Genomic DNA, 26,661 nt, shown 5'->3' with positions numbered 1-26,661 from the left:
AGACTTGCCTAGAAGCCTGATTGGAATTCCAAAAGGAGTTAACAGGGAGTGGGTAGGCTGGGGAGAGAATAATTGAAGAGACAATGGATGAAAATGTTTTACAATAGATGAAAGGCATAGACATTCAAATTCAGGAACCATCGTGAGTTTGAAGCAGGAGAAATTAAAATAAATCCACGCCTACATATATGGCAATGAAACTGCAGCATCCACAGATAAAAGACAGTCTCTCTCAAAGGAACGGGATAGTAGACATCTCAGCAGTAATAGTTGAGCCAGAAGACAGTGCAGCAAAATCATCAAAGTGCCGAAGAAAAATAACGATGAACCTAGAGTTCTGTACTTTCGCCCAGGACTAAAGTTGTAATCGAGATTTGTTCAGACAGAGGTGGTCTATCATTCAGACCTTTGCAGAAAGAAGTACTGAAAGGTTGTACTTCAGGAAGAAAGAAGGGGAACCTAGAGGAAGAGGTGGGGTGTAGGAAGCAATGATAAAAAGGGGGGTTGGTGTGCACATGGGTAAATCTAAGCAAGTGTTATTAAAAAATCATCATCGTGCCTAATTCTGAGGCCCTTAAAAAGGAAGAACTATGTTGCTAGGTTAAAGTAACATGAGGGGTGAGAGGAGGTGATTTGAATTAAAGCCTTTCTAAGGTTTTTGTATTATTCAGGAGGAAGGAAAAAATATTGACTGACTTTAGACTTACATCAAGGCAGGGATACACAGGACTATTTTGTATTTTTAAATGAAAAAAATTAAATAAAAGCTAGTGTCCATTTTTAAATTAATGGATATTTAAAAATGCATGTGACGTTTTAGCACATTTATTTTTAATTCATATGCCAGCGCCGGCTGTTCGTTGTATGTTCTCTAGTTCACTGGTCCTCAGCGCTCGTTCCAGCGGTGAACCGCCTCCAAGTCGCGATGGGCTCTCTGATACACACACATCTTTAACTTTTATCCGTGAGTTGCGCAAAGAATGTCACGACTCAACTTTAGTGCTAGAACTTTCTAACCAGCATCTGGGAACTGGCTTAAGAATTACTAAGCTAATTATCTCATTTATCTGTCTTGTGTACCCAGATAGGTTAAATGACTTGAAGTGACCAGGTCTTGTACTTTCCGTGTAGTTTCCCTATTAGAAAGTTAATGACTTATCAACATGTAAAATCTTCTTATAATCATGAGTTTGGTATTTTGGATGATTTATGCCATTACATCAACTTGAAGTATTTTGAGTAGGATTTGTTAAAGCCCTTACAGACATGTAATATCTGGAATTACATTGGGGCTGTATTGTTTCTAAGTCATGGCAGTAGTTTCTATTTATGGGGTCTGTGCTCTGTATTATGCACTTTACTTGGTACATTTTATACATTATCTCTTTTATTCTCTGTATTAGTTGTTTTGCTGTAATAATTACCACAAACTTAACTGCTTAAAACTTCTGGTAGCTCAGTTATTTACTCACTTATTATAATCATCTCAGGATTACCAGTTTCTGTGGGTCGGGGATCCAGACCTTGCTTACCTGCATGCTCCATCTTCAGGGTCTGTCACAAGGTTGGGTCAAGGTGTTGCCCAGGCCTGGGGTCTTATTGGAAAGTTTGGGTGTGGAGGGTCCACTCCAAGCCCACATGGTTGTTGGCAGGGCTTAGGTCCGGCAGTTGGACGGAGAGCCTCGGTTCCTCACTGGCTGCTGGCCGGAGGCTGCCCCCAGCTCCTTCCCATGCAGGCCTCTCTGTAGGGCAGCTCGAGGGATGGCTGCGTGCTTCCTCAAAGCCAGCAGGAGAGAGTGGGGCTTGTGTGCGAGACGTAAGCGCCAAAGTGGTATCCCATCCCCTTAGCTGTATTCTGTTGGGTAGGAGCAAATTATAGGCCCTGCCCACGCTCAAGGGGATCATTGGGGACCGTCTTAGAGCCATCGTCTCCAGACCTCTTGTGAAGTAGGTTTTATTCCAGCTGGCAACGAAGGCTCAGGTATCAGGAAATTATTAAGGCCGTGGCTTGTGAGTGGGGGTCTTGAGTCAGAGCCGGGTCGCTTCTGCTTCTGCTCTCTCTTCGGAAGAGTGTTTTACGCTGCCAAGTCGGCGCCCTAAGATCTTAGAGCACGGCAGCCCACTTGGCAGTACAGCCCAAGATGAATCTGTGTGTTGGTTAAATTCCTTCTAACGCCTCGGAGTGTATCGTAACTGTTAGTTAAATTTATCATAAATTCAAATTCTTCAGTCTTTTTTTCTTAGGCACTGAACTGAATTTTAAGCAGCAGAAGAGGTTAGAAAATTATTGATTTAGTTTAGAGTTACAGTGGTTGATAATACCATTCAGAGTTTCCAGAATGCCATTATTAATTAACTTGAACATTTGCTTATTATTACTGGACTGACCTTAAAATCAGTGACTCAGAATCCAAACTTGTCTGAACTATTCTGAAGAAATACTTTTGCACTAGACAGAGTGTCTCTTAATCATCTTGAATTATGGGCTGTTTGAACAATCTGATAGATAAGTCAGGGAAGATAACTGAAGAAGATAACTTCTTCTCCCTAAGAAGTTCCCATATGCAAAATTTTTTCATGTATTTTAACTGTGGCCTTATGACCACATGAAAACCTACTCATGATCCAGGGACATGCCTATGAGATCACAGCCTAAGAATTTGATTCAGGGCTTCCCTGGTGGCGCAGTGGTTAAGAATCCGCCTGCCAATGCAGGGGACACGGGTTCGAGCCCTCGTCCGGCTCAGAGATCCCACATGCCACGGAGCCACTGAGACTACGCGCCACAGCTACTGAGCCAGTGCTCTAGAGCCCCCAAGCCACAACTACTGAGCCCACGTGCCACAACTCCCGAAGGCTGGGCGCTTAGAGCCCGTGCTCTGCAACAAGAGAAGCCATTGCGATGAGAAGCCTGCTCGCCGCAATGAAGAGTAGCCCCTGCTCGCCACAACTAGAGAAAGCCCACGTGCAGCAACGAAGACCCAACACAGCCAAAAATAAATAAATAAATAAATTTATTTTAAAGAAAAGAATAAAACACAAGGAAGACATTTAAAAAAAAAAAAAGAGTTTGATTCCGAGTGTTTTTGAGGAAAATAATTTTCACTTAGCAGTCCTAAATGAGATTGTAAACTTTTTACTGAAAAAAGTTTTATTGTTTCCAAGCATTAAAACAGAAGTTATCAAGTACCTTTTTTTCCCCCTAGCACTCCAGCTAGTACCTGACATGTACTAGGTACTCAACAAGTATTTGGTAAAGTCATGAATTTTAGAATTTCAAACAGAACACCTGTAAAATACTTTTTTCTGGTTGGGAAAATGGAATTCTGTTCATTTGCATGGTACTGGTATTTGACATCAGAGATCTGAACACAGGCATTTTAAGGTACATGTTATTTTACTGTTATATTTGACTATAAATTCAAATTAATGTTTTTATATTTTAAGGTAAATGAACATTTGAAAGACATAATGGAACAAACACAGAAATTGAAAGACCACCACACAGTGGAAGCTTCAGGAGGCCAAAAGGTACATGTTCTTAAGAAAAAAAGGCGCCTTTGTGAGACCCTGTGTTCATATGTGTGTGCTGTTTGGGGAAGCGTTAAGAGCGTGTTCATCAAATTAGTTTTTGGTGATCTTAACTGTACCGTAGAAAGCCTTTCCATAAATACCAAGTAAGTAGCAGTGCAAAATGAAGGTTAATTGGATGACGGTGTTTAGGAAAATTTGTTAATGACTAGAGCTCAGCTTCTGACATTCTTTTGGCAAAAAATAATGGGTTTGTCTTTGTTTGATAAAATATATGAAACAGGAAAACATTTTTCAATATATCAGCCTTATAATGACTTGTAGTAAGACCAGCCTCTAAAATTACATTCCAGGAATTGTAAGTTGTACATATGGTTATTTTGTGAAGGAAGAAGAAACATTAACACGGATTAATTCTTTAAACTTCTTGAACAGGCTTTTAGAGTTTTTTTTCTCCAAACACTTGTGTGTTTGTGTTTGTTATATACTAAGACCTAAAGTATATTTCCTACATCTTTTAAAATATATTATAATGAGAGCCCTTTAAACATGTTGTCTAGCATTTGAATTGAGGTATAAGAAATTATCTTATGCAGAGACTTTATTTTCCATCTGGGTTATTTTAAGTCTCTTCATTATTATACAGCACGTCTGTTCATTTTGGGCGAATGCTGCTAGTTACTGATACTCTGTAAGAGAGGAGACCGGAGGAGGGAAAGGGAAAAAGCTGGTTTGTGCATCACCAGCTGCGCCAGGCAAGTTGTGCGGAGACCACCTACACTTCTGTCTCAATCTGGTGCTTGGGGTCACAGTGGTTTCCCTGGGCTTGATTCTTGTCTTTGTTGACCACCTTCCCCAGTGGAGATCTGCACCCGCTTCACTGCTTCCCCCAGCTCTGCCCCCGCCTTGTCCCTTGAGTCCCCCAGCCCTTTCCAGTTTCCCCCCTTGCTCTTTCCCTCCCTTTAGTAGTAGAAATCCTTGCCCTAGAGATGGATTTAATCCTGCCCCCCCACCCCCCATTTTGCTCCTGGCTCTAATCAGGAATAAGGTTCAGCATCATCCTGCGTTACAGGATTTCCATGGAAACCTCGTTTATTATATATATGATTTAATTCTGTAGTTTTGCATACACATTATGAACTAAATGGGGATTTTATATGCTGACATAGGATCCAGTAAACCTTGTTTCTATGGAAAAAAATGCTATTTGTGTTCCAAACAACTGCAGATTAAGTGACCTTTAAGAAAAGCAAACTATGGTATCCAGACACTACTGGATCACGTCACTCTGACTTTTTCACAGCACTTGGCCCATGGAATTGTACATACTGACCTCACAACCAGTATTTGCTGAGTGAGTGATTGAGTAAATGAATGAATGAGTGTGCTTCACTTAAATATTTGGGTCAGTACACAGTTTTACTTGAGCACAAGCATAGCATTTATACCTTCATTTTCATTTTTTTCCTCTTTTATTATTTGTTTTCATTTACTTTTTTATTGAAGTCTAGTTGATTTACAAAATGTTGTGTTAATTTCTGCTGTCCAGCAGAGTGACTCAGTTGTACACATATATACATTCTTATTCATACTCTTTTCCATACGGTTTATCCCAGGATATTGAATATAGTTCCCTGTGCTGTACAGTACGACCTTGTTGTTCACCCGTCCTATATGCAATAGTTTGTATCTGCTAATCGCAAACTCCCACTCCATCCCTCCCCCATCTCCCCTCCCCCTTGGCAACCACAAGTCTGTTCTCTATGTCTGTGAGTCTCTTTCTGTTTCGTAGATAAGTTCATCTGTGCCATGTTTTAGATTCAATACCTTCATTTTCAAATGAATTTTATCCTTTTTCTCATTGTGAAAATCTTTGTGAAGGTAAGTGTTCATTTCACATAGTCTGTGAAGTACAGGGGTCCTCATGAAGAGCACACTGCCAAGCACAGAGTAGGTGATGCAGCCTTGCTCTGTTACCCAACGGTGGGATTTTGGGCATTTGAACTATTTGCTTTGGCTAGAAATATAATCATTTTATTCTTGATTTACATTCTTGTAAAAACAAAATTCTTCCTTATAAACTTTCACATTTATGTATATATTTAAACGTTTTTAAAATTCAGAGATGGTACCATAACTTTTTTTTTCTCCAAGCAATATTTTATAAAGATGATTTGGTCTGAAGAAACTTACACATTAGTTAGATATCCTAGTACCGTGATTTTACTCTTTGCCTAAGAGTACTATAAAAATGAGATTTCTTCAGCTTTATAGATCAGTAGTCTTGTGCATTTGGGTACAAGACCCTACAAAGATTTGGATTGGGATGGATTTAATATAACTTGTTAAGAACATTTATTTTGAAATATTTCTGATTTAACAAAAAGTTGCAAGAATAGTTCAAAGAACCCTTACATGTCCTTTGCCCAGATTCATCAGTGTAACATTTTGTGTGCTCTGTGCATTACATGTTGCACACACAGACGTATATATGTGTACATTTTTCTGAAACATTTGAAAGAAGGTTGCATGTATCATACCCCTTCACCCCTAAATATTTCAATGTATATTTCCTAGGAAGAAAGCTATTCATTTACACGACCACAGGATAGGTAACAATGTCAGTAAAGTGCTTTGATCAGACTTACGGCCTATGTTCTAGTTTTGTCAGTCATCCCAATTGAACTTTATATATTTTTCTAGTCCAGGATCTAGTCCAGGGTCAGGTAAGGTATTTAGCTGTTGTTATCTCTCATCTTCTTTAAACTGGAACAGTCCTCAGCTTTTCTTTTTCATTCGTGACCTTGACATTTTTTAAGAATACAGGTCATTTTCATAGAATATGCCTCAATTTCAGTTCTTCTGATAGTTCCTCATCGTTAGATTAAGTTGTGCTTTTTTTAGCCTAGAATACTATGTAAAGTGTGTCCTTTTCCCAGTATTGTATCCAGAGGCGTGGGATATCCATTTGCCCCTACTAGGTGATACTAATTTTGATCAGTTGGTTCAGATGTTGTTTGGGTTTTTTGACTGCATGATGATTATTTTTCCTTTCGTAATAAGTAATTGGAGAGGAGGGTACTCTGAGACTGTAAATATTCTGTTCCTCTTCAGTGTTGCCCCACCTCCTAGACTTAGCATTTATTGACGATACCTACTTCAGTTACTTTGTACTATGGTGGTTGCAAAATGGCAATTCTCTAACTTTATCATTTCTTCTACGTTTATTAGTTAGGATTCTATTATAAGCAAATGTGACCTCATCTATTTATCAATCTACCTATCCTCTCTTTATTATCTGTATGAACTGATGCATTCTTATTTTATTTAATGGGTTATAATCTGTTTCTGTCCATCATTATTCATTTGTTCATTGATTCGTTCATTCCCAGTTTTATTGAGATCTAATTGACATACAGCCCTGTGTAAATTTAGGGTGTGCGCCATAATGATTTAACTTACATACATGGTGACCGCAATAGATTTAGTGAACATTCATCCTCTCGTATAGATACAGCATAAAGGAATAGAAAAACCTATCTGTTCCTTGTGACGAGAACCCTTGGGATTTACCCCCTTAGCGGCTTTCCTATATAACATGCAGCAGTGTTGACAGCACACTGCACATCACATCCCTAGTACTTATTATCTTGTAACTGTTTGTGCCTTTTGGCCACCTTCACCTCATTTCGTGTGTATTTATTTTTGAAATCAACTTTGTTGTGGAATAATTTTAGATTTACAGAGAAGTTCCAAAGATAGTACAGCTTCGTCCAGTTTCCCCCGATGTTAGCATCTTACGTAATCGTGGCCTGTTTGGCAACACCAAGAAAATAGCATTGGTGCATTCTCATTGACTAAACTACAGACTTTATGTACATTACACCAGTTTGTGTCCTGACCGGGTGTTTTACCAGTGTCCCCGAATTGGGGTTTGTCTCCTGTGTCCTGTGATGAGGTTGGGCCTGTGGGCCTTTTGAGAAGAACACCACAGAAGTGGCTTCACATCTCATCACGCCACATCAGGGAGCACGTGGCATGAACACGATTTGTCACTGATGGTGTCCACCTTGACCACTTGCTGAAAGTGGTCTCCTTCACTGTAAAGTTTCTGTTTCCCCCTCTGATGCTCTTTTCTTTGGAAGTGGGTCACTAAATCCACCCCGTGTTCCAGGAGAGGGAAGTTAAGCTCCCTCCCTGAAGGGAAGAGTATATACACCACCTGGAATTCTGTAAGTGAGATTCGTACTTTCTCCATCTATTTATGTCCTTCAGCCGTTCATTTGTATCAGTGTGGATGGGTGTGTATGTGCTCTGTACCTGGTGTTGCAATCCAGTCTGTGTTAATTTGTATTGTTATGGGCTCCAGTGTGTGTTGTATAGTTTGGGTTACAATCCAGCCTGTGGTATTGACTTGTTCCGTTTTTCCAGCTGCAGCCACGGGGAGCTCTTTCAGAGTTGTCTGAATTAGTAAAAAGGTCAAGTATTGAATATTTTGCAAGAAATGCAGACTCATTTGAACCACGAGAGACTCCTTTGCTTATCTTCTGTCTTGTATAATCCATAGTAGTTTCTTGTTATCGTCAGTTTCTGTGTTATGGATTCTTCTAGTCTCAGAAACGAGAGAACTCCTGTTTTTGAAATTCCTGTCATTCACTGGGAATCCTGACGCGTTCCCGTGGGCTTCCTGCTCTCTGGTCCTGCTCGTGCACTTTTTATGGCTATTATGACCGCAGCTGCCAAAAACTTTTGGTTAAACGAGAGATGCAAATACATGCAAAAAAATTATTAGGGTTATTCTTCCCGATGCAATAAGAAAACATTATTGGAAATATTATCTCTTTGTGGGAAGCTGGTATTTTTCTGATTCTTGAGATGACATTTTTCTGATCTTTGAAGTTCTTGAAAATACCTCATTTATATTATCTTTCCGAATAATGTTATTTGTGCTATTAATTTCTGTAGGAAAAACTTTCTGCATAGAAGTTGACTATGAATTTTAACTGAGACCCCATTTAGTTTGGTTCACTTCAACAAATATTCATTTAGGGCTGCCAGAAAACTGTGCTAGGAAATACCAAGATAAACAGTGACAAATTATGAAATTATGGGCTTATTGTATATTCATCTTCTTAAAGACATGAAATTATGTTCTTTGGAACACCCCTAGATAGTAAAATTAATAACATTTACATTCTCTTTGTGTTGGTAGCTACTTGCCTTAGAGACTCTATCAAAATACTAACTGGTGAGAATTGCCAACTGCTTTTTTATCCCGCATTAATTGAAAGAAATTCTTTATGTCATTAAAAGAAATGATCATTGTGTTCAATTCTACATTGTTATTTGCTTTTATTCATGCACTTATGAAACAGTCTTTCTTCTTTTCCTTCTGGGAAGAAGTCTCCCTTATCAGACTTGGCCTCCTAATGTCTAAGAATTTTAATGATTGCAAGTCCAGCCCTAGAATCTCTCTACTCCCTCTTGTGATATAAATTTAGTTTCTAACGTGATGTGTGATCCCAGAACTGGGAGGTAAAATTCTTTGCTGCCGAAGTACACAGCATGTCCTGGGTACCCTAAAAACGCACATCCATGTTGGGAGAGGAGAGAGGGGAGGGAAGGTGGTGGTCTTTATCGTTAGGAACCTCTATAGTTTAAGCTAAATTGTAAAGTATTAACATTTAAAAAATGTTTTGAGAACTATAAACTTGGAACTCCACTAACAGAAACTTTACTATAACTTGTTAATTTTAAACACTTCTGATGAATTTTCCCTTTACCTTTTGCTTCCCCTTTTTTCCTGCTGCTTCCTCTGAAGTCTCCTTCCAAATGGTTTTGGAAATTGGTTCCAGTAAGTTTGCACAGCTTCTTCAACTTGCTCTCCAGAAGTGTAATTGTAGAATGGTATCGTTTATGTCTTGCCGATATGGTCATTACGTATAATTCTGTTAGTCACAAGTAGAGATTGGATTTTAAGGTGTTTTTGATCATAATGTAAAACAGAAAGATTTTTTAAATCTAGTCAAATTTTGGATTAGAAGCTTTAAAAATAATTTAAAGTGTAAGCTAGTCTGTCAGTATTCACAGACCATCAGTAACTAGGTAACAAAAAAAGTATGGATATAGATTTGCATTAGTTTTAATAATGTTAGTAAAAGTGAATATGAATTGCACATGTAAATTATTTGTATTGTAAAGTCATCTTTTCGAAAGGATCATTTCCTTTTGGCCTGAACTGTAGAGGATACTTTTCGTGTAATAAAGAAGTGACAGGTTCTGTGTCCCTCCCAGCACTGGACCTGAGCTAGATTCAATTCTGGTTTGACTTGAAGAGTTGATCTTTCACGGTGACATCTGGGGGATAGACCACTTAAGTATTTCACACCCTCAGAAACAGAAATGTAACTTAGAAGTGCACCATAATGTTGAAAGATAGAAAGTATGTCCCTTTTAAATGCCAGATTTCTCCATTTGTAGAAAGAGCAGTAAGTTTGTGGGGCATAGAGCGTGTTCAAGTATAAAAGACTCTGGACCCTTTGTGAACTGCAGATGAACCTTCAGGGAGCATTAAAAGTTGGTTTACCTGATGCCCCTCCTAGGATACAATCTTCAGGAAGATGTTTCGGCGCGCCACGTATGAGCCTCTGATTGGTCTAAGCCGTGGGCCTCTGTGGCTGCAGCCTCATGAAGCTCTGTACGTGTGTGTCTGTGTGTGCCTTGTGCAGGGTGCGGTACAACACAGCACACAGCTCAGTTCTTTGTTCCATGACTCTGGGCACTCGGCTCAGTCCAGTTCAGACCGTGGGCCGAAAACAAGGGTAGACCTGGAGATCTGGGAAGTTTGGCCCTGAGCCCAGCCCATGTAGGGGATTCCCAAGAGGTGGCTCTTTTGTTTCTAGCTGGCCCAAGAGGACCTGGAAGGGTGCTTACTACCAAGTGTGAGGGGCAGCGTAAGGCCGGAAGAGGCCACTGGCTGATTTCTTTCTCTCTCCCCCTTCCTCCCCTCCTCTCTCCTCTTTTTTCATGGCTGATTTTTAAACCATCTGCCAGCAGCAAAATGAGGCCGTTTTCTAAGGATTATGTAAAAGTCAGTAATCAATTAAAGAATTTATGTAGTGTATCTGTGTGATTTTTTTTTCTGAATATAGGTAGTCTATGAGTTTGGAACATACCATTAAACACAGATGTCTAGTCCCCACTGATTCATAAGAACAAGCTCCTCTGAAAATCTTCGGAGGAAGAGATGTTCCATGAACCTTGCTCTTGAGTAGCCAGTGACAGGGAAATAGGGATAAATGTCTCCTTGAACGTGTGTGCTCTTCTGAGGGATATCATTTAGAGGAAATCTGACCTCACCACCAAATAGTAAATTTTCTCTTTCAGTAAATTATAATATTTTTCTGTTATTCTCACGAAAGTATTATATTTCATAATTGTATTTTAATTATGAAATATAATCAGGTTAGATGGAGTTAGAAGAAAAATTAGTTTTGATTACTTAAAAAAAACTGTATTTAAATATCAGTAACCACTATAATTGTAAAGTTTGCTAAGAAAGCACTTCAGGGTGCATCTTCATGAAGCCTTCAGCTTAATGAGAGCTAATAGCTAGTAGCAGCTGACCACTGGCGATTACCCGCTGTGTGCCCGTGTGTGCATCGCACTTTCTGCCCATCATCTTCTGTAGTCCTTCGTGCTGCTGTGAAGTAGGTGCTGTGATTGTCCCCAGTTCACAGATGGGGAAAGCGAGAAATGAGCACTAAAGTACCTCGTCCAAGATCACAGAGCTAAGAAGTGGCAGAGCCAGGACTTGAGCCTAGGTGATCTGGCTTAAGAGCTCGTTCTCGTGACCTCTGAGTCCTACAGCACGTCTCCTGTCTAGAGAACCGCCTTACACGTTTGTATCCACTCACGCCAGCCAGTCTTTAGAAAACAAGAATTTCATCTGTTTTTCTGCGAGGGAGCAGAAACCCCCGTACTTGCTCTGTTATTGGTTAATGCAACCTCAACCAGGAGGGTGTTTTTCAGTTGCAAAGTCGTTACACTTTATTTGCATCGTCTCAGCATTCAGATGAGGAGCCAGAATATCTTCATGGTATTGGATATTATTCCAGTTCCTAAAGTGATGTTTCTTCTCGCCACATTTCCTTTAAGAATGGTTTCACATTCTTCGGCCCGCTCTCCCAACTCTGATGCCTCTGCTCGTTCTTTCAGCTCGAGTCTCACTCTTTCCATGTGAGAACGTGTGGTCTTAAGTGAAGTCTACCCTTAAAGTGAAAGATTTTCATCATCTGCAAAAGAGCAGAGCTGATGATTTGGATAACAAATGTTCAAAATCCATTTTGTGATGCTTTACATGTAAATTAGGCTAAGTGAATTTCACGTAAATGAGCGCTGTAATGTTACGTTAAGTACTTGGCTTCAGAACCAAAGGGCTGTTGGTAAAGTGAGGTCTAGGTAATGTTTAGAAAAGAAGGATGTTGGTGAGTAGTTCTCATTTCTCTTGACTTATATTTTATTACTGATACATTGGAATCTACAATACTGTCTTTTTCCTGTATGTTGCTTAGTACTTATTCATTTTCACCTCTTTTTTTTTTTTTTTAATGTAGGCTCGTTACAGGAAAGAGCAGACATTGCTTAAGCAACTGCCTTGCATTCCGTTGGTAGAAAATTTGTTGAAAGACGGCTCGGATGGCTGTGCGTTAGCTGCCCTTATTCATTTTTACTGTCCTGGTGTCGTCAGATTAGAAGGTAAGTGTTCCACTGAAATGTCTCGAAACTGCGGATAGATGGTAAGAAATATTTAAGACGGTAAATTTAATAAGTAATGACGGCTTCTTTTAAGAAGAACATTTATGTATAATTCTAGGAAGTAGTTGAGCGAAGGAGTGCTTGGTCTCTAAGCCTCTGTGTAGTGATCACTGCCGTTACATGTGTGGGTCAGACAGATTCTACATAGTTGTGTATCTGTATTAAGGTAATAATTACAAAATGAACATGAAATGTACATTATCAGAATTAACCCTGGCTCTTTTCCTGTTTGAAGATATTTGCTTGAAAGAAACCATGTCATTGGCTGATAGCCTCTATAATCTGCAGCTGATTCAAGAATTTTGCCAAGAATATTTGAACCAGTGTTGCCATTTCGCCCTGGAAGACATGCTGTACGCCGCTTCCTCCATAAAGGTATTTCAACCATCCTCTTCCCCTTTGTTTGTTCAAGTTTGCTGAAAAAACATATAACCAGGTACATAAACAGTATAGCTGCTTTAAGCTTACAAAATTAACTGTAATTTCAGGCAAAAGAACTCTTGAAAAAATCGTTTTTGTTTGATTTTTCTGCTGATTTTATTTCTTATTTCTTAAAAACCTACACTGTTAGCTACAGGTTTCTTTTGTAGTGCAAAGCTAAACTTAATGTCATAGTACAGAATTAAACCACTGTTCTGATGTTGTTAGCAAAACAGAGGACGAGCCAGTAAGCGTTTCTGGGTCCTGGAGGGCTGCTGCCGCCTGTGGGGAGCGTGCAGGAGGTGTGGCCGCTCGGGACACTCAGCAGGACTGTGGACTCTGTCTGGGAAGAAGGGGCCCTCGGGTCCCAGAACTTGAGGCAGAGCCTTGGGAAAGGAAGAGGGAAGGAAACATCACAGTTACCTGGAAATGGACCTTTCAGGAAGTCATCTCATTTACTAGCCATGCACTTGTCCCTTGCTTCAGGACATCACATGGCCTCTCAGCTTCGGGGCCGTTGCTTAGTGCCTTTCTTTCAAGAAATGTTTATTGAGCGCCTCATAGTGTTCTAGGTGGTTGGGATAACTCAGCAGACAACACAAAGACACCCCCCACCCCCCGTCCTTTCAGGGCGTTCTTTCTAGTGGTGAAGACAGACGCGTGTCTAAGGCATGATGGCTTCTTAGCTACAGGTTCCAGAACTTCATGGTGGGAACGCTGCCCTTCTTGTTACCGGCAGCTGCAGCTGCAGAATTCCCTCACGGCTCTTGTACACCTGCCTGAAGTTAACACTTCTGTTTAAAGGCTTTAGGAATAAATGATCTTACAATTGATTTGTTTGACGTCCGAGAGGGACAGCTTTATGTCAGTCCTAATTGTGCCTGCGATGCCCACCTTCATAGAAGCTGCCAAAGGACCCCTCCCAGCGCAATGCTAGTGCCTCGTGATGCTTTAAATTCTCGTTCTCCGGTCTCTCTCTTTTTCCTGTACCCGTTTCTCGGTTACCGCAAGGCAGATTGACGGAGCCAGGGGCAACGGCGTTTCCAGAATAAGCCACTGCCCCTGTTGACCAGAATAGCGCTCACTCCCCACTGTCCAGCACATCACAAGAAAAACCTGGACTGATTTTGAATGTTTACACTTTGCCGTTTTTACCAAAATGGAAGTTAGGAGATATTTTCATATTTATCTTAATACTTTTTCTGGCGCTTCCTATTAAAAATTTCAAATACTTTTACTGAGATCTCAAAGAAAAAAAATGACCTCGTTAAATACATTGAATTGTAAGGTTACATTTGCTTAAGTTGTATACCTTGGACTTCCAATAGATAACACATATCCCTGATGTTTAGATCAACTTAGTCTGGGCGTGATCCGGATACAAAGACATTTTCTTCAATCGGGCACTTTAAAACTAGATACTTATCTGCAGAGAAGGCTTTGGTCACTTTCTATGTTCTCTACTAAATTATCAGAACCACAGTTTTGACCTCAAATGAGTATTTTAAGGCTCTAAGCCCGCAAGAGGTTGCTCGGTCCATGGTGCTGGCCGCCTTGTCATTTGTTGACTTGAGTAACAGCTGTTTGTGGGGAGTAGGGAGTGAGCCCTCTTTTCCCCTCGTGGCGGACTTGTAAACCGGTGTGCTCTTTTTAGAGGGCAGATGGGCGTTGTCTAACCACATTCAAAGTGCACAGAAGGACGTATAAGGATTGTTCGTGGTGGTGAAGAGTTGGCAGCAGTTCACCTTGGGAGGGCCACACTTGAAACGTCTTGTAAAGCAGCTGTTTGAAGGAGGCAGGGGTATCTTACGGATGCGGAAAGCTCGCTAGGAGTTACTAAGGGAAGCGTGCGGGGAGCACGCCTTATATCCGGCATGATGCAATTTACATATATTTTAAAAATCCTTTTTCTGTTTGTATGCACATCTGCACACATACAGAGGCGTGGGAAGAGGTCTGTAGAGGGATGAACACGGAACTGTTGACAGTGGTTTCTTCTGACTGCAGTATTAGGATTTGAGGGAGAGGAGTTAAAGCATACTTTTACTTTTTATTCTATGTTCCGTATGTTTGTATTCTTTGATGTCATTTACAGTGTTTAAGAACGTTAATGTACAGCTGCATGACTGTCTTAACTGAAAGAAGGAAAGAAGAGCTCTTAAATGAAATTAATCTGGTACCATTCCAGGAACATGGTGACAGATTTATTGCTGTTTAATCATCGTAAATTCAGAAAGACATTCTCTTCATAAACTAGTTACTGGGAAAATTATTTCTTACTATGCTGACATCTAGTGGCCAGACGCATTACAATTATGTTATTAGGACAGTTATCTTACCAAGGTGCTTAAAATAAATTTTTTCCATAATTGACATATAACATCGTATAAGTTTAAGGTGTACAACGTGTTGATTTGATTCACTTATATACAGCAGAATGATGATCACCATAGTATCAGTCAGCACCCTCATCACGTCACATAATTACCATTTTTGTTGTGAACATTTAAGATCTACTCTTTCAGCAATTCTCATGTATATAATACAGTTATCATTAACTATAATTATTTGATCCCCAGAACGTATTCATTTTATAATTGGGAGTTTGCACCCTTGACCAGTACTCCCGCATTTCCCCTACCCCAGTCCCTGGGAACCACCACTCTGTTCTGTTTCTGTGGGTCTGGCTTTTTCAGATTTCACGTACAAGTGATGCCGTACGGTGTCTGTGTTTCTCCGTCTGACTTATTTCACTTCACACAGTGCCCTCGAGATCCGTCTGTGTGGCTGCAAATGGCAGACCTCCCTTGTTTCTCGTGGCTGCACGTACACCACATCTTCATCCATTCATCTGCTGGTGGACACTCGGGTCGTTTCCATGTCTTGGCTGCAGTGAACATGGAAGTGCAGATATCTCTTCAAGAGATCTGTGTTCATTTTCTTTGCTTATGTACCCAGATAGGATTGCTGGATCATATGGTGGTTCTATTTTTAATTTTTTGAGGAGTCTGCATGCCGTTTTCCATAGTGGCTGGACCATTTTACATCCCCGCCAACAATGCACAAGGGTTCCCTTTTCTCACACCCTCATCAGCGCTTGTCATCGCTTATCTTTTTGACGATGGCCATTCTGACAGGTGTGAGCTGGTGTCTCCTTGTGGTTTTGATTTGCGTTTCCCTGATGATTAGTGATGTTGAGCTCCAGGGTCCTTAAGATAGTAATTAATTTCCTATCAACAGACAATTACGGGGTACTTATACAGTGTTTTTCCAAAAGATATACACAGCTTTCAGTGAACTGTACTGGAAGAGCTGGAACCTAGCACCAGTGCTTTAGATATAATTTTATACTTTGGTTTTAGAAAGTATACTATGAGATAAGTATAAAGAAAAACTATAAATCACAATCATCGTACTACCCAGAGATATTCCGTATCAACATTTCGATGCTTTGCCAGTGACTGGCCTTTCTTATGATATGTTTATTCATTCATTTCTATGTTCATTCAGTACATATTTATTGGACATCTATTATGTACCAGGCACTGTCTTAAACACTGAAGATGTAGTGGTGAGCACAGCTTTGTCCTTTTGACCATATAGTCTGATGGGTAAGATGAGGAACCCTGGAGAATGTGGTATTAGATGAAGCTGGGGAAACTGAAAAGGGACCCCATCAGGTACCCGCTTGTAAACTGTAGTCAGTCTCCCAAGGGCAAGGGCGAGCGGGGGAAGGGGCGTTGCATTTTGAAAAGTTTGGCTTCATAAGCCGAAGAAGAAATGACCGTGTGCTGACCAAGAGGCGGAAGCAGTTTGAGTGAGGGTAGTGACGCTGCAGGTGGAGAGAAGTGGGTGGATTCCAGGGCCGTCGAGGCGCAGAACCTGCAGGCTCGGCGGTGAACTGGGTATGAGGGGAGAAAGAGGCCGGTGTCGCGGTGACCCCCGCTTTGCTTTGTGCACCGGGAGGGTGGCTGCCATTCAGGGAAATAAGGATGGGAGCTGATCAGACTTGTGGGGAAGACGACTTGCACAGTGAGAGAAACAGGAAGTGCGTGTGCAAGTGCAGTTGTGCCTTTGGGGGCCGTTCGATAGCTGGTGGGTGTGGGCGGCAGTTTTCAGACGTCAGGGGTATCGAATGCTGCTGAGGGCTTGGGGGCAACGGAGACGAAAACAATCTGTTTCATTTAGTGACGCAGACGTTGGTGACCTGGGCAAATGCTGGCTCAGAGCGAGGGCGCCTGCGTGCCAGACTGGAGTGGATTAGGGAGGGGAGGGCTGAGAGCGGGTTGTTGGGGGAGGCCGGTGTTACCCAAGTCCGAAGCAGGCCAGGTGGGTGCATGCCGGAGGGTGAAGGGTCGCGTGCCAGTCTCGGCTGCGTTCAGTGGCAGAGGTTTGAGCACGTGTAAAAGCCAAGCAGGAAGGACTCAGCTGAGGAGAAGAATAAACATACAGGAGACAGAAATATAACTGAGGATGGAAGGCTTCTGAGGAGGAAACCCGCAGCACAGCCTTAGGGATTATAAGCTTTATCATTTCTTTAAAAAAAAAATCACAGATTTTGATGGGTGAATGCTATTTCGAGCTGTGTTTTAATAGGTAACTCCCTGTCATTGCTTTCTGGTCGGGCGTTACCTGCTTTCTCTCCTAACTTCTTGCCTCTCGCACAGAGTAACTACCTGGTGTTCATGGCGGAGCTCTTCTGGTGGTTTGAGGTCGTGAAGCCCTCCTTCGTCCAGCCCCGCGATGCTCGTCCGCAAGGAGGTGATCAATGTTCCCGTAAACAAGCAGGATGGAGCGTTCAGATAGCCTCACCTGGTTATTCTTTTATAGGGAAGCCTGTTGCTGTGTCCTAGTCTAGCCTTGATAAATTCTCTCTCAACGTTTAAAGCCACTAAATTCTCCGTGACAGACATGGTGTAGGGGAGGCAAAGGGGGTGGCGAGAATAGCCCTGCATTCCACGGCTTATGCTGTGGAACTTGTAGCTTTAACTGTTTTCCCACTTTCCTCTCTTTGCATCTTTTACCCCCATCCCTAGCTTTTTGTTCCCTGTCAGAGTCTGAGTTTTTAACATTGTTGCCCAGAAGCCACTCAAATTATGGCTTGGCTTTAATCTGTAATTTGAACTTGCCCTTAAACCATAAAGGGGCTTGTTATATTTATTTTTAACCCTAGTAGGTTTTGTGATTGTTACGGTACCACGATCTATTGATTGCTCATAATAAGGACACTGGTAAGAAATAAAGGGGTAAGTTACCGTAAAGATCTCTGGAAATGAAAGGAAAAAAATCTCTCTGTATTTTCTCTAAAGCAGAACAGATTTTCCATTATAAGACCAGAGTTTAATTTCTGTAGGGGAAAATCAATTCCACGTGATAAGTGTGGGCCCACTAGAGAACTTGCCCCCGTCACAACTCTGGGTTCTTCTGCTGCCAGCGGTCTGCCCAGCACGAAGTGGGATTACTGTGCCTCCCAGCTAGCTAGCTGCTTTCCTTGGTGCCCCATTTTTGTATTTTCCCTTATTTCTCCCCATCCCCACCCCTTCCCTCAAAAAATATTAAAGAAGAGCAAGAGATCAAGAAGGAGGGAAAACTGCGTACTCAGGCGGCAGTGGGTAAGGGACGTGGGAGGGCGATACCACTCTGGTGAGTAGAAGGAGCTGCCTTCAGTCGGCTGGCCCACTGCGTCCCAGGCCAAATTCTGTAAAACATGCAGGAAATGAGTGTTTAACCTGTTGTGCTTCCGAGCTGCTTAGGGCAGAGCTGTCGTGTAACGAGGCAGACCTAGAGAGCAGCCGAGGCCCTTCCCGAAGGCCACTGCGTAAAGCCAAGTGTCTTCAGTAGTTACCACAAACGATACTGTACAGCTTTTCACCGTTAACATGGAGTTTCCATGTACGTCGCTTTGTGTGATCTCATCTGTGAAGCCCACTATTCAAAATATTCAACAGCTGTTATATTAGGCCTCCAAAGCAAACAATAAATGAGCGTTATTTACAAAAATATAAACTATACCCGTGGTTTTAATTACTAACCAATGAAATTCTGTCTCTAATTGATTACCAAAATACCAACTGTTTCATAGATGTAGAAGTGACCATGTGTAACTGAAGTTCTGTGAAAGCTTTTAGCAAAATTAGACACTCGTTTATTTTTGTTTTAAATACGTTTATTTATCTTATATTAAGCCTTTTTTTTCCCAATTAGCCTTAATCAAGTGGATTTTTTTAAATTCATTTATTTATTTTTGGCTGCGTTGGGTCTTTGTTGCTGCGCGCGGGCTTTCTCTAGTTGTGGTGAGCGGGGGCTACTCTTTTTTGCGGTGCGTGGGCTTCCTATTGCAGTGGCTTCTCTTGCTTCAGAGCACAGGCTCTAGGGCGCGTGGGCTTCAGTAGTTGTGGCACGTGGGCTCAGTAGTTGTGGCTTGCGGGCTCTAGAGCGCAGGCTCAGTAGTTGTGGTGCACGGGCTTAGTTGCTCCTTGGTGTGTGGGATCTTCCCAGACCAGGGCTGAAACCTGTGTCCCCTGCATTGGCAGGCGGATTCTTAACCGCTGTGCCACCAGGGAAGCCCCAGTCAAGTGGATTTTTTAAGCCAGAACACTTCCAAGAACAGTTTAAAGAAAATCTGTCCTTTTGAAAATTATTTAAGGAGAAAATTAAATATGCTAAGATTTCTCTATAAGTAATAAGGAAAATTGTGGTTAAACTTAAACATTTATTTGTGGCTCATAATTCCTGAAGCAGTGTTGGAAACATGCTAACTATGTAATTCTGAGTTTTTTTTTCCTTTCCTGTAGCTGAACCTGTGGACGATCTGCCCTCAGATCCTGTCTTAACTGCTGCCCAGAGAAACGCCTTGGACAGCTCTGACTTCACCCCAAGGTAGAGTCCAGAACATCGATTCCATTCACTCAGGAAATCAAAATCTTATTACATTAGAGTTTTTAAAGTTTCAGTTGGACTTTGAACTAAGCACGTTTCAATTAACTTACCCTATTAAAGCCTGTTTTAACATCACCGTAATTGAAATTTACACTGAAATGAACGTTTCATAAATAGGCTTTTAGGAATCGCACTGAAAGGTGGGAAGGTCCAAGTAATCAGCCTAAAACTAAACTTTTGCTGCATAACTTGTTTATAATTGAGATTATATGATGCTTAAACGACAGGTAGCTCTTAGGCCAGGGGGAAATTTTTTAATTTTCCATTTTTTAATAATTTTTTAATCTTTGAGGCAGTTTTCCCTACTGTTTTGTTTGCTGGTTACTGTAGCTATTCATAGAGCACAGTGGAATATTTATTGTCCTGTTGAATCTTTATCTCATGCTTTAGTTCTTAGTATCAGGAACTGAACTGGAAGCAAAGTAAACATTTAATAGCCGGGTAATCCTGACTTCTGACCCAAGTATGTGATAGAGACATTAATTTGTTTAAAACTGTCTTTCAGCAGATCCTATAAGCACTTTTAATGCATATTTACTAGAACCTAAAATGTGTATTGACTTTGGGCTCCCTAACTTACCTGATTTTTATTTTAAGTTTAAAATGGATGTATTTTGGGATTTTTTTTTTTTTTTTAGAAATTCAAGCAGATCTATTAAAAATATATTTTAAAAATTATGAGTAAGAAATTGAATCTTTCTGCATGAAATATGAACTTGTACTGAAGTTGTCACCCCCTCCTCACATCTAAGAAGTCTCTCTCTCCACTGTGTGCTAACGAGCATGGACAGAACCCTTACAGTACTCTTACTGCCTTCGGTAGGGCTTCTTAGCGCTGTGCACTTCTCATCTCGCTAAAGTACTTCCTTCAGATTAAGAAGGCATTTTCCTTCCCTTACCCTCTGATTGACTCCTATAAATTTTCTTACTTCCACTAAGTTTTCTATTTCGTAACCACCCCTGAGATTTACCACAAAGGGATTAGGTTAGAATGTGGCTGATCCAGGAGCGTCTCTGTTTTATCCCGTCGGAAACTTCTTTGTACACGCTACTTCCTCAGTGCTTTCCTGGGTCGGTTGGATAGTGGCATTTCCTTCCCTGAAAATTTAGAAAACACTCAGTATTCTGGGTCGTAACTCTTGTACTGTTAAATCTTTAAAACCTCTGAAACTTTCCAGTTAAAGACTAGGTTATTCCATGATTATTATTTCTAGGAACTTGAGTGGACGACCTTCCACCTTTCTGACACTGGGAAATGTCTTAAGATTCTCTGGAAGACTCATTCCTTCTCTGTCTCTCAGATATCTGAGTGGCTACCTTTTTCCTTTCTCCCAGCGGAAGAACTTTCTATAACCAGATGGATGTCTGAATCCTTTTCCTTGAAGAGTCATTGTGTAATCCTTTCATTTCTATGAGTTTCCATATGGTCCATTTGTAGTTCTCCCATTGTAGAACTTTTGGGGAAGGATTCAAGGATTTCTGCTCTTCCTGGGAATAATGCAGCCACATTTACAAATGTTATCGCACCTGAATGGTGACCTTACGAGGAAAAAAAGCCAAAGGAAGAAGACAGCAAAGCAAGACATTGGTAGCAGCTACTGCTTGGCTACTAACCTGTACGGGAATCACCCCACATCAAAATCCTCTGTGCAGGCGTGAAGTAAGGCAACTGTAGGAAGGTACCACAGTTTAGCCATTACTTGGGGAAGAAGAAAAGAGTGAACCTATTTTAATAACTGAACTTGCATCTCTTCAGGATTATGCTCCTGTTGTAGATGTAGGAAGGGTAGAGGTTGCAGAAAGGCTACTGGAGCGGGGATGAGAGAGACGGACGAGACAGGGAGCAGCGTGGGGTCCTCTCCCCGGGTTTCCCAGGCAACGACCCGGGACGCCAGTGAGAGGAAACTGATGTGCGGGGCAGGGGCAGGGGCTGTGGGAGCTAAGCGACAGCGAAGGTGTGCACGTGCTCCGGGCGTTGTTGCTTCTGGAAAGCTCGTGAATTAAGCTTTCATTAAATAATAAGAATGCAGCATTGTGGCTTACCTTTGTATCCTTTAGCTGCTTGTCCACCTTCGCAGTTTGCATTAGCCGAGAGGTAGTGTGGTCGCAGAGAGCTGCAGAGGTCACGGCGTCCTGCTCCCAGCTTAGTCTCAGCCCATTGGGGTCGGGATGCTTAGTTTCACCTGCTACAAGGTAGGCCGTGGTGGACTGAAAACGCAGAAAAAGAAAAACTAAATTGTGGCCAAATGTCGTCAGAAACTGAGAAGTAGACTGTGTGATCCGCTGCATTAACTGGAACAGGGTGGAGTTAAATCAGAAGAAATGTAAGTGTTAAAGACGTGCAGACTGCCCGCGAGCAGGGGGTGCCAGGCTCTTTCACAGGGATTCATCATTCCTGTACTTTTAGAGATTGAGATTCGACCAGAATACTGCAAGTTGACGACTTTACTTTCTTTAATTCTCAGTCTTTCTATTTGTAAAATGAAAATAATGTGCCGTATCTTGTCTCATAAGGACATTGAGCTGTACATGAAAGTAGTGTTTCAAGCTCTTGGGCTAAAAGACATAAAATACATAGAGATACATATAATCACCGCCATTCTTTGGTTTAAACACTATATTATGTTTCCTTATTAATTTTTTTTTCACTTAGGATGGAGAGTCGGAAGTGACAGTGTTGTTTCCGACTTCAGCTGTTGTATCTAAAATTTATATGCAAGAGCTAGACACTTTATGACATTTGATTGACGTGTATTTTACGTTGCAGTGGGGAAGGAGCTGCGCTTACACACTGTCGTCCTCATTTGCCTTCTAGACGTCCCCAAGCTCATCCTTCAGCCTCAGGTAATGTATTTGAAAAAGCCTAGGAAAATGCCATTTAAGTGGTTAACTAGAAAATGATTGAGAATAAATGTAAATAAAAGTATCCAGTTCTTTTTTCTAAAAAGTGTTACATATGACACACTAAAAGGGCTGCTTCTCTATGCTTGCTTTTAACAAAATGATCTTTATTTCTCCACATGTACTTACCTTATGTGAAATCTGTTAAATTATTGTAAGTTAAATTTTTTTTACATGATTTCAATGACTTTTACTTTTATGCATTTGAAGGAGGAATAAGAAGGTCTTCATCTATGTCCTATGTTGACGGCTTCATAGGGACATGGCCCAAGGAGAAAAGGTACACAGAGACTTATTTTTAAAAGTGTACTCACGTTCTCAAGAACTGCTCATCCCCCGCCCCCACCCCCTTGTTAGCCAGATTGCAATTTAATTAGTACCTGCATTTGAAAAGGGCAACGTGGGCCGATGATAGAGTGACCAAAGGGGCCAAATGTGACGGGTGGCCCGACAGCCTTACCCTCGCCTTGAGGACAATGTGATTATGAGAAATGGGAAAGAAAGGAAGCATAATTTCAAATAACTGTTGCTGTTCAGTGATATCAGATTGTTTCCTTTCTGGGATTATTTAAAGATTTTCTCTTTAATTTTTTTTTAGATCATCAGTGCATGGCGTTTCATTTGATATTTCTTTCGATAAAGAAAGTAGTATACAGAGATCCACTCCAAACCAAGGAATCACTCGTTCTATTAGTAATGAAGGACTTACTCTGAACAACAGTCGTGTATCCAAGAACATTAGGAAGAATCTGTCCTTCAAGCCAGTAAATGGGGAGGAGGGAGCAGGAAGCATTGAAGAACTTCAGGTGGGCTCTCACGGCCACCTGACGGCCTACGTGCCCCTAAACACAAACGAAGTAGGTTCTAAGCAGAGCATGGCTCACAGGCTTCCGAATGGAGCTCTGCAGAGCAGGGTGCTCCTCGATGAGTTCGGCAGTCAGGTCGGGACCCCCAGCATCGAGGAAGCGTTACAGATAATCCACGACACCGAGCAGCCTGCCCACACCCCTCGGCCGGACCAGCTTGCCAACGGCTTCTTCCTCCACAGCCAGGACGTGGGCGTCCTGAACTGCAGCGTCCCGCGCAGCCAGTCCAGTCCCGAGAGCATGGCGGACACGAAAGGCGCCTCGAGCCCCGTCACTGACAACACGGAGGTGGACACGGGGATCCACGTCCCTTCAGAGGACATTCCGGAAACTATGGATGAAGACTCTTCCCTGAGAGACTACACCGTGAGTCTGGACTCTGACGTGGACGACACATCCAAATTCCTCCAGGACTACAACCCCAGAGAGGCCTTGAGTCCCTGTCCCAGCACCGTCAGCACCAAGTCCCAGCCCGGTAGCAGCGCCTCCTCCAGTTCCGGCGTGAAGATGACCAGCTTTGCCGAACAGAAGTTCAGGAAGCTGAATCACACCGACGGAAAAAGCAGCGGCAGCAGTTCTCAGAAGACCACGCCGGAGGGCTCGGAGCTCAACATCCCTCACGTGGTGGCCTGGGCACAGACCCCAGAGGACACGGGCCTTCCGCACGGCCGGGACACCACGCAGCTGCTGGCCTCCGAGGTGGTGCATCTCAGGATGAAGCTGGAGGAGAAACGGCGGGCCATCGAGGCCCAGAAGAAGAAGATGGAGGCCGCGTTCACCAAGCAGAGGCAGAAGATGGGGCGGACGGCCTTTCTCACCGTGGTGAAAAGGAAAGGGGACGGCCCCTCCCCGCCCCGGGAGGAGGCGGCTGGCGCGGAAGACGGGAAAGTGTACGCGGAGCGGCCGCCGGAGAAGGAGCCACAGAAGGCGAACGGCCCGAGGAGCGGGTCCCCGGCGGACCCCAAGGAGGGCACGGAGAGCCCCGTGGGCAGGTGGCCGCCGTCCCCGAGTGCGCCCGGCGACCCCGAGGGGCCGTGGAGCCCGGCCTGCCCCGCGGAGGAGCCGCCGCAGGACGGCGAGCTGCTGGAGCACACGCGCTCCATCGAGAGGCTCAACGCCTCCCTGCTCGTCCTGCAGCGGGAGATGCAGCGCCTGGCGCTGCAGCAGGAGCTGCTGATGCACATGCGCGAGCAGCAGGCCTGGGTCATCTCCCCGCCCCCGCCCTCTCCGCACCGGCCGGCCCGCGCAGGGAAGCCCCACCGGCCGCCGGCCGAAGCCCCCCGCCCTGCCCACCCGTCTCCGCAGCCCGCTGCCAGGAAGAGCGCCTCCTTCTCCGTCAAAACTCAGAGAACTCCCAGGCCAAATGAATTGAAACTCACGCCCTTGCACCGAACGCTGACGCCCCCTCGCTCTGTGGACAGCCTCCCTCGGCTCAGGAGGTTCTCCCCGAGTCAGGTCCCCATTCAGACCAGGTCCTTCGTGTGCTTGGGGGGCGGCGGAGAGCCGGAAGCGAAGGAGTCCGGACGCAAGGAGGGAGCGGAGGACGAGGAGGGGGAGGAGGAGGGGGAGGGGTCCACGGGCCTTCGGGAGCAGCACGGGCACATCCCGGAGGACGAGGAGGCGCAGGCTCCGCCCCCTGCGGCTCCCGAGGGCCTGGCGCGGCCCGCCACGGAGACCGCGTGGCCCACCCGGAGCGAGGACCGCGTGAGTCAGCCTGCAGAGCCTCCTTGCAGACCTGCCTTCCCACCCGCTGCTCCTAAAAGTGCTAATCTGATTGAAGTCTCCCTCTCAGATTTGAAAGCCCCTGAAAAGGCTGATGTATCTGTTGAAAAATATGACGGAGAAAGTGATAAGGAACCAGTTGATGACGACCAGAAAGTATGCTGTGGATTCTTCTTTAAGGTAACGCTAACCCGCGTGGCCCAGGCCCCTGCGTCGGTGGGTGTTTTCAGTGGGCGCGCTTGCTGCTTCGGCAGCCGCCCTTCTCGTTCCAGGTCTGCCATTAATCCTAAAATGTATTCTGGCCCGCCCCTTGCGGACTGCAGTTATGTTCGGGCACATTGGTTTCTAGAACAGTCCTCCTTTCATCACATCGTGGTACATGTTTAGACGTGCTGTTTTTGTCCCTCTGACTCTCTCACTTTCACCAAAGCCTTTTGAAAACCAAGTGATTCACACTCTTCCAAAAGATGTGCAGTGGCCACTTTGTAAAAAGCTCATAACTTGGCATTGCATGTAAGTCTGTTTTAGTTTATTTTCTTAATACTGACCATCTTCCCTTGTATGTATTGTTTTCTAAAAAATCTTTTGAAAACTGACCAGACAGACTCGTGCAAGGTGAAACATTTAAAAGTATATAATTGGAGCAGTTGTCATTGAAATAGCTTCTCTAGAAGCATTGGCGAAGGTGTAGCATATGACCCCTAATCTCAGGGTCGGTGTTGGGTGTGACATGTGTTTAAACAATACTACAGCCAACTAACACAAATACTGAGCAGTATCACCTCGTGATGGTAAGATCTTGAAATTTATCATAGATATTAGAACCAGAAAAGCCTAATATTATTTAAAAATGTCTCTCCTGTCATCCCTTTTTTCATCTTTACATTTTTCCAAATTCCCTATAGGGAATAATATAGGGTTCTTTATAATCAGAAACATGTATATGTGTGCTACTCATGTTTCTCTTTTTAGTTAAGGGACTAAAGTAAATAGTTTGTGATCCTGAATAGCTCCACAATTGGGAATATAGATAGAAAGACAGCACTCAGTGGCAACAGTTTATAATTTCGGGTTTTAAGTGAAACGTACAGCAGTCCTATTGGGGTCAAAACCCGCGAATACTGAAGTGGTTACAATTGCTAGTTTTACTTAGGATCATTAAATATTGGAACCTGGTAACTTACTTTGAAGTTGGTCATAGAGAGATGGCCCTCTCGGCCCTTTTTAATGTTTAGAAATTTGAATGTGGGTTGTGTTTTGTCTCTTAACCGTGTAGAACTACTATTTTTTTTTTAATAGGCTGCTACTGTAGACAGTAATAGATGTGTTTAATTTTAGAGACCTTGCTACCTCTGCTCCTGCAGAGAAAGGAGAACAGAGGGGCATCCTTGGGTGTAAAACGTACAGTCCATCTCTACCCTCGTTTCCTCACTTCAGTTTTCACTGCCCAGTACTCCCCCCTTGG

General features: G+C 43.0%; 1 protein-coding gene across 1 annotated transcript in view; it reads left to right on the top strand.

Annotated features, from left to right (window-relative positions):
* Positions 1-26,661, top strand: part of CAMSAP2 (calmodulin regulated spectrin associated protein family member 2) — a 97,416-nt gene that overhangs the window by 60,311 nt on the left and 10,444 nt on the right. Inside the window, exons 4-11 of the mRNA XM_082659973.1 lie at positions 3,448-3,531; positions 12,147-12,288; positions 12,584-12,723; positions 17,436-17,529; positions 19,563-19,647; positions 22,475-22,551; positions 22,819-22,888; positions 23,207-25,376. Coding sequence (XP_082516099.1) covers positions 3,448-3,531; positions 12,147-12,288; positions 12,584-12,723; positions 17,436-17,529; positions 19,563-19,647; positions 22,475-22,551; positions 22,819-22,888; positions 23,207-25,376 — 2,862 coding nt within the window. The remainder of the gene's footprint in view (positions 1-3,447; positions 3,532-12,146; positions 12,289-12,583; positions 12,724-17,435; positions 17,530-19,562; positions 19,648-22,474; positions 22,552-22,818; positions 22,889-23,206; positions 25,377-26,661) is intronic.

Source organism: Grampus griseus, assembly GCF_964374135.1.
Source record: "Grampus griseus genome assembly, chromosome: 1".
Lineage (NCBI taxonomy): Eukaryota > Metazoa > Chordata > Mammalia > Artiodactyla > Delphinidae > Grampus > Grampus griseus.
The sequence above is the reverse complement of the archived record's forward strand: the minus strand, read 5'-3'. Positions and strand labels throughout refer to the sequence as shown.